The sequence below is a fragment of the Carlito syrichta genome, unplaced genomic scaffold, assembly GCF_000164805.1.
Source record: "Carlito syrichta isolate Samal-C Ts95f unplaced genomic scaffold, Tarsius_syrichta-2.0.1 Scaffold302318, whole genome shotgun sequence".
Classification (NCBI taxonomy): Eukaryota; Metazoa; Chordata; class Mammalia; order Primates; family Tarsiidae; genus Carlito; species Carlito syrichta.
The window spans coordinates 1,475-10,129 of NW_007246414.1; the positions used below are offsets into that span (position 1 = coordinate 1,475).

An 8,655-nucleotide genomic window follows, 5' to 3' on the forward strand; every position below is an offset into this window, starting at 1 on the left:
CGAAGCCTTAGTGACAAGTCCACAGTTGTAAACGGCCCGAGCCCTTACCCGCGATCCTGCGCAAACCGGAAAACTGGGTCTTTGGGCCGCGACCCCAGGTGCGGGCCCACCTCAACCCTTGTCTTGGGGGAGGCTGGGGGGCGAGGGGAGGGAGGAACTGGGTACGGCCCAGAACCCGCCGAGGGGGTGAATTTTTTAATGTGAGAGTCCCTAGCGTGTGGGGCCTGGGCCGCCGCGGTCCCTCATCCCAAAGAGGGGACGTGGCGGAGGAGAGGCTTCCGGCAGGACAGCCCCGAGACAGGCCGTCCTCAGGTAGGCCCGAGGTCACGATACCTGTATTGTTGCATCGCACGTCCTGCCCTCTTCGAATTGCCTCTCGAAGTTTTCCCTGTGCCATTTTAGCCCGGAAGTTATGAGATCCGACACTATGGACCAGCCAAGTGGGTCAGCACTTCCGTGGAGTCTATGGACTGGGATTCAGCCATCCAGACGGGCTTTACAAAACTGAACAGCTACATACAAGGCAAAAACGAGAAAGGTAAAGGCAGGTTTCCTTGTAGTTATGTGTATCGTGTTGGGGTTCTTACTGAGTTGTAGCTTATTAAAGAAATATCCTTTATAATAGCAAAATAACAATGTTTTCAGACAAGGGCTCTCCACGGGACCCTTAGTTGGCTAGAAGAGGGTGGCTCTAATGTACTTTTCCAACTTACTCTGTTTCTACTGGATGAACTGGCACTCGGTGTAACTAGTGGTTATTCCTTTCCCATGGCTGCTGCTTCAAGATAATGTGTGACTGGAAGGGTCAGGTCATTAGGAGACAGGAAGGTACCAAGATTAGGAGTCTCAGGTCTCAAGTCATAACCTATGGTTCAGGTTCTGCCGCTATTTATATTTTAGCAGGTCTCTAAGCCTCTCGGACCTCATCTCTGAATTGTAAGAAAAAATAATAGGGTCATGTAATCTCTAATTTCCCCTTTCATCTCTAAAAATATAGAATTTATCAACCAAAAATGTCAGTAGTATACAAAGTATCTAATTTGGGTAGTGAATAATTGAGAAATTTTGGCCTTATGTTTTTAAAATGAAAATGAGCTTAAGGATAAGTATTTATGTCAATAGTGTAACCTAAATAAAAAAACTCGGATCAAAAAAAAGAATAGGCTAGATTCTTTAAAATAGTCATAAATACACTAAAGTTGCTTTCATTTTTATGGCACAGAGATGAAAATAAAGATGACAGCCCCAGTGATGAGCTACGTGGAACCCGGTTCAGGTCCTTTTAGTGAGTCTACCATTACCATTTCCCTGTATATTCCCTCTGAACAGCAATTTGATCCACCCAGGCCTTCAGAGTCAGATGTCTTCATTGAAGACAGAGCCGAAATGACTGTGTTTGTACGGTAAGTGGTAGATAATTTATAGCCCTGCTGACTGCTGGTTTTACTCGCATGCACTCACTGTTTAGCTCTATGCAATTTCACCGGGCTTTTTACCCTTCCATAAAGTCAGGTCAAATACATTTCATGGTGTTTTCTTACTGGCTTAGATTGATTAAGGTGACTAAGGTCTGTTACATGACACAGTCAATTAATTTTTTTTTTTTTTTTTTTTGAGTTGGAGTCTCACTCTGTCGCCCAGACTGGAGTGCAGTGACCGCTCTCGGCCACCGCAGCCTTGACCTGCTGGGCTCCGGCGATCCTTCCGCCTTAGCCTTCCAGGTAGCTGGAATTACAGGCACGCGCTACTACGCCCAGCTAATTTTTGATTTATTGTAGAGATGAGGTCTCACCAAGTTGCCCAGGCGGGTCTCGAACCCACAGGCTCAGACAATCCACTCACCTCAGCCTCCCAAAGCACTGGGAGTCAATTAATTTAATGAGAAGTCTGTTGCATACATTTCATGTATATAAAGCACAACACAAATTACATGCCCCCACCCCAAAAAAAGTAAGACTGCCCTTACCTGCAGTCTAGTTAGACCTGAACAAAAATACCTTAAAACACAGTACATGATGCTTGTCTTAGCTTGTTCAGGCTGCTGTAACTAAATACTATACGCTGGGTAGCTTATAAAAAGCAGATATTTATTTCTCACAGTTCTGAAGGCTGGAAAGTTTTAGTTCAAAGTGCTGGCAGTTTCAGTGACTGGTGACAACCTGTTTTCCTGGTTCATAGGTGGCACCTTCTCACTACATCTTCACATGTAGGCAAGGTAGCTTTCTTAGGCCTCTTTTATAAGAGCACTCATTCCGTTTGTGAGGTCTCCACCCTCAAGAGCTAATCACTTCGCAAAGGCCTTACCTCCTAATACCATCACATTGGTGATTAGGTTCTCAAATATGAAATTAGGGGGAACACAAACATGGAGTCCACAGCATTCCACCCCCCGGCCCCACAAGATGCATGTCTTCTCGCATGTACAATACATTCATTCTATCCCAATGGCCTCAAAAATCTTAACTCATTCCAGCATCAACTCAAAAATCTAAAGTCCAAAGTCTCATCCAAAGATCATCTAAATTAAATCTGGGTGAGACTCAAGGTATGATTCATTCTGAGGAAAATTTCCTCCAGCTGCAAACCTGTGAAATACGACATGTTATGTGCCTCCAAAATACAATGGTGGGACAGGTGTGGGGGAGATGCACCGTTCAAAAAGGAAGAAGCAGGAAAAAAGAAGTTGAGCAACTGGTCCCAAGTAAGTCCCAAATCATGAGACTTAAGGTTAATTTTCTGTGCCCTCTAGGTTTACTTGGGTAGAGGCTCTACCTCTGAAGCTTTGCTAGACAGGGGTTGGGCCCCTAAGGCTTCGAGTAGCCCTGCCCCCACTACAGTTCTCATAGGTTGGAGAAGTCTGCCTGCCACACTACCAGGCTGCAATTGCACCCTAGTGGCCCTCCCAGTCTGGTGTGCACTGCTCCCATGGCTCCATAAGACCTTGCCCTTGGAGTGACTCTGCTGTAGCCCTCTGCCTGAGTCACATACCTGAGCCTCTGGGCAGCTCCATCTTTTGAAATCTAGTTGGAGGTAGCCACATCCCTAGGGCTTTTGCACTCTGAGAGCTGGCGGAGATGGCACCGTATGGATGCTGCCAAGGTTTACCACATGTGCCCTCCTGAGGGGCAGCCATTATAGCTGAGGCCACTACTTGGTCCACTTGAGCTGAATCCAAGGTGGCCAAGGAGTGCTGCGTTGGAACACAACAAGGCTGTGAGGCAATACCAGGCAGCGAGCTCCAAGGATCCCCAGGTGCCCAAGGCCTCTCTTTGAAATTGTTCTGCACCTTTAGGCACTGGCATGCTGGGTCTGAGATGGGAGGAACAGCCCCATAATCTCTGAAATGTATTCCGAGTCATTCTTCCATTTTCCTGGAAGATAGGTCCTGGCTTCTGTTTAGCTGACAGTTCCCCACTCATCTCCCTATCAAAGCATTGCTTGGCCTCGCCCTTGGTCTCTCTCAAGCAGGTTTACTCATTTCTTTCAATATGGATAGATTAAGAATTCTCCAGATTTTAAGTTCTGCTTCCCTTTTGATTAAAACTTTCATCTTTACATACTTTTTTCTCTTATTTTAATATAAGCGCCCAAGAGAAGCCAAGCCACACCTTCAACAGTTGGCTTAGAGATTTCTTTAACCGAATATCCTACTTCATCACTCAAGCTCTACTGTCCACATTACCCTGGGACACAAACACATCTCAGCCAAGTTACTTGCCATGTCATGACAAGGATCACCTTTCCTCCCGTTTCCAATAACGTGTTCCTCATTTCCATCTGAGGCTTCAGCAAAATGACCTTGGGCTCAAACCACCACAGTTTGGTACAACTCCCTCCACCTCCTTGGCACTGCTCTTGCCATCCCCAGCAGTGCCCTTGCATTTGTCACATGGTTGCAGTCCTCCCCCATGTGGCCCCTGCAACGTTTATCCTTTAACTTTCAGAATGTCCTTCCTCTTCATATCATTCCTCCTCTCCTGTTTCTTCGCCTCCGTTGGTTCTTCCTCAGCTCCCTACCGCAGGAATTGCCACTGACGCTCATTTTTGACCCTCATTTCATAGCTGACTTGCTCTGGGCGATCCATTCACACTGCTTCAACTTCCTGTGTCGAAGGACTCCCAAATCTAGTAAGTGTGTCCAGATTTGCTTTCCCTACTTGTTAGATATCTCCATTTTCAGGTGGGGGTGGAAGATCAAACTCAACAGCTCCAAAATTGAGCCTTCCCCCAATTTCCAAACCTTGTCTGATCTTATAGTTCCTGTCTCAGTAAAGGGCCTCATCAGCCAGTCTCCCCAGCAAGGAACTTATGGTCATCATCAGCACCCTTTTCCCTGCCAATTGGTCCCAGATCCAGTCCATTTTGGGGCCAAGACCTACAAAAATGATTCTGGATTCTGTTCTTTCTATCCCCATTGTTACTTCGTTGGGCCCTCATCTTGTTCTCAGCACATGCCCAATACTTCCAGCAGATGCTGGGATGTTTACTGATTTCAATTGAATTCTTTCTTGACTGTTTCTCTTCTGTAGCCTGCAGACTGTTTTTACTACCACCAATCTTTTCCTTTCCTCGTCCACACTGCAACTGTGATCTTTCTTATGACAACAACAAAAACCCCAACCTGTTACTGCACTGAAAATCTGTCAGTTTCCTCTTGCTTCCAGGGAAGCTCAGGTTGTTTCCACGGTTCACAACGCCTCCATACGACATGGCCTAGTCCTGTCTCAGCTGCTCCCCTTCCCATGACTTGGGCTTCACTGACCTTCCCACCTTCATGGATCATGCCATGTTCTTCCATATCTCTCCCTTTGACCACTGGCTCATAATTCTGCTTTTTCTTGCTAAAAATCTCTTCGTGTGTAAAATGCATTTAATCATAGTACTTACCTATCTCATAGAGTTGCCATGAAGATCAAGTGAGTTAACACAGAAACACCCAGAACATTCACATCATTCATGTCTTACTCTAGTGTTCTCCCTTTTTGTCTTCCTAGAGAGCCCACTTTCTTCCTGTGGAACAAAGAACACCTTTTCTGTGATACCTTCCTCAATTTTTCCAGTTAGCTAGCTACTCTGTCCTAGGTGCCCTTTCTTCTATTGTTATTCTTCTAAGTTATAGTGGCTTATTTATAGACTACAGCTTCCTCAAGAGTATGACAGCATGTCACTATGTCCACATACTCCAGCCGCTAGCAAGGCAGGCATGGGGGAGGTAAGCAGAGAGCACATTGTATGTTTGTGTACCGGAAAAAGTGTGGATAGATCAGTGTGGAACAAAGGTGGTTTCTAACTGGAGGGTTCAATATTTGATGTTAAGGAAAAAGTGGGATCTGGAAACAAATTTCCTTTAGGCAGAGAATACTAAGCATTGATTGCTTGTTAAGGAAATAAGTAACCTTTAGGAGCCAAAATGTTTTGTACCACGTTAAATTATATTTAATGACATGAAAATGATAGAACAGAAGAGTTCTGTTGAGTTATTGAGAAGAGTTGAGTTGTATCAACTCACTGCAGTGTTTGATCTTATATACACGTGCATACAGAGATTCCTGCACTGACAGGGTTTAAAGGAACTGCATGCCAGGAATGATTCTAGGTGCTGGGTAGACACTGACATGGTCTGTACCCTTCAGAGTTTACATCTTACCTGAAGCATGATGTGATTGATATTTTGCACCGGCACATTGATAATAAAACTTATATCACAGAAGGCAGATGAGTAATATTTTTCTTTCCCAGTGTTTATTTTTAACCTTCCAAATCAATCCATTGTGCTTGCATGTCAGCAATTCAGCTAGGTCAGTGTGCTGTCATCATTGAATCACAGGATATTTTTGTTTATATGCTTTAAACTCTACTCTTAAATTTTGATTGTCTTTTCCACTTTTTATTTAATTATTATTATTATTTTTTAGTCAGAGTCTCACTCTGTTGCCCAGGATGGAGTGCAGTGGCATGATCACCGCAGCCTCAACCTCCTGGGCTCAGGTCATTCATCTGCCTCAGTCTCCTAAATAGCTGGGACTACAGGCATGCACCACCATGCCCCAGCTAGTTTTTTATTTTTATTTTGTGGTATGTTGGCCAGGCTGGTCTCGAACTCCCAGGCTTAAGCAGTCCTCTCACCTGCCAGAGTGCTGAGATTACAGGTACCAGCCACAATGCCCGGTTTATTTAATTCTTTTGATTGTCTTTTCTTCTCCATCCCCATAGCGGCCTCCTAGCCAGCTCCTCCTCACCAATCTATTTTTCATCTCTCTGCCTATATTATTACCCAGTTCTCATCAAGTTACTTTTCTGCTTAACATCCTTCAGAATAATCTCAAAAGGCTTCAGGCTAATATATAAGAGTCTTCCTTTCGGCTCTGACTAACATTCCTGACCTGATTTTATGCCTCACTATGAAACACGTTGTATTTTTAGACTTCCGTTCCTTTTTCTATCCCTCCCCTTTCTTTGTTCAGCAAAACCATCCTCCATTCCTGGCCCAACTCAGATGACACCTTTATTCCAGATTTAGTTGTATCCTCAGTACTCCCATAGTACTTTGATCCTGTCTGTTAAAACTCTTCTCAGGATGTGTAGAGAGAGCTGCCAAAATGTTAGGCTCTTTCACTAGACTACAAATTCATAAAAGTCACTGTATTCTACTCGCCTGGAATCCAGTGCCTACTCTTCCCACAGAGAGGGAAAAAGAAGCACTGTTCAGGAGAAAACTGAGTCTGGGAGAAGGGATTCTAAGGGGGGTTTGGTGTGCTTCTCCAGCTGTGTCTTGAAGCTTGTTAGAAGTGCAGATGCTGGCTGGGCGCAGTGGCTCAAGCCTGTGATCCCAGCACTTTGGGAGGCCAAAGCGAGAGGATTGCCTGAGCTCAGGGGTTCGAGACCAACCTGGGCAACTTGGTGAGACCACATCTCTACAATAAATCAAAAAAATAAGCTGGGTGTAGTAGCATGTGCCTGTAGTTCCAGCTACTTGGAAGGCTGAGGCAGAAGGATTGCCTGAGCCCAGCAGGTAGAGGCTGCAGTGGCCGTGAGCGTGCCTTTGCACTCTAGCCTGGATGACAAAGTGAGACTCCAACTCAAAAAAAAAAAGAAATGCAGATGCTCAGGCCCCACCCTAGACCTTCACCTGCAATTGAACAAGATTCCCCAGGAGATTTGTATGCACATAAAAGTTTGAGAAGCACAGGGTAAGAACGCACAAGATTGCATGCGGGTTTCAAATCTGCCTGGCAACAGATGGGAGGAGGGGTGCATTCTCCTGGGTCTCAGTGCATCTGAGGTCACATCAGGATGGAGGGAATGGTCAGCTCAGCTGCTGAGGGGAAGTAGCCTCAAAACTGCACTTCACTCTGCACTCATGGTACCAGCACCTGCTTTTTGTTTCAGACCAATATACGCGTCAGCATTCAAATCATTCACGGTTATTTACTTTCTCCTCTGTAGGTCCTTCGATGGATTCTCTAGTGCCCAAAAGAATCAAGAGCAACTTTTGACATTAGCAAGCATTTTGAGGGAAGATGGAAAAGTTTTCGATGAAAAGGTTTACTACACTGCAGGCTACAATAGTCCTTTCAAGTTGCTTAATCGAAATAATGAAGTGTGGTTGATTCAGAAAAATGAACCCTCCAAAGAAAATGAATGAAGAAATGAAAGGAAGTTCTGTTGCCAGGGGCACAACTCCTGTTTAACGTAGACGCCAACACAACCCATAAGTAACGTGCGTGTTCTAGACTACTACTAGGAATTGAGCTTATTTCCAATGTGCCTTTTGAATGCTTGAAGCTTTATCTAGATACACAGATGACAGGGGACAGCAGTCTATAAATATATAGATTGGTCATAACTCTGGTGGCCTTTATTTTTGTGAGGATCCAGGGAAATGTCACATGATGTCCCTCTTCCTCACTGCATCACAATCATGTTGCCTTTTTCTGCTTGAATTTGTCAGCTGGTTGTTAGTCCCTCCATATATTATCAATAAAAGTGTTAAAGATTTATCCTGTGTGGAACTGCCAGGCTGTCAGGTCTGGAGAAGTGAAATTCAGTTGCACACAAACATCAAATTGTCTTTTGCAACTGTTACATCATCTGTCGAACCCTCTGCCCTATCCATCTGCTGCCTGACCACACAAGAAAACTCTCACCCAGAAGTGTTGGTAGTATTTTGTGACAGAATAAGTCTATAAGTTAGGGACTTCTCATCTGACACTTAGTAAAGGCATGCTTTTTGAAGAAATGTACACAAACATAATTTTAAAATTTACTTGGATTTTTATTTTTATTTTTAATTTTAGTTTTTATTTTTGAGTTGGAGTCTCACTCTGTCACCCAGGCTGGAGTGTAGTGGCACCCTCACGGCCACTGCAGCCTCGACCTGCCAGGCTCAGGCAATCCTTCTGCCTTAGCTTTCCAAGTAGCTGGAATCACAGGCATGTGCCACCACATCCTGCTGATTTTTTTGATTTATTGTAGAGATGAGGTCTCACCATATTGCTCAGGCTGGTCTCAAACCCCTGGACTCAGGTCATCCTCTCACCTCCGCCTCCCAAAGTGCTGGGATTACAGGCGTGAACCACTGCACCCGGGCCTCACTTTAATTTTTAAAGTGAGTATTTCATATAAAATTTCTAGAGGTTGTATTTGTATAAAAAT

The 8,655-nt window shown here is 44.6% G+C and overlaps 1 protein-coding gene across 1 annotated transcript in view; it reads left to right on the forward strand.

The window, feature by feature from the left end:
• Positions 1-7,998, forward strand: part of HEBP2 (heme binding protein 2) — a gene marked incomplete at its 5' end in the record, with an annotated part of 9,003 nt that extends 1,005 nt beyond the window's left edge. Inside the window, 3 exons of the mRNA XM_021711478.1 lie at positions 403-538; positions 1,223-1,403; positions 7,447-7,998. Coding sequence (XP_021567153.1) covers positions 403-538; positions 1,223-1,403; positions 7,447-7,645 — 516 coding nt within the window. The remainder of the gene's footprint in view (positions 1-402; positions 539-1,222; positions 1,404-7,446) is intronic.
• Between the last annotated feature and the right edge of the window lie 657 nt (positions 7,999-8,655).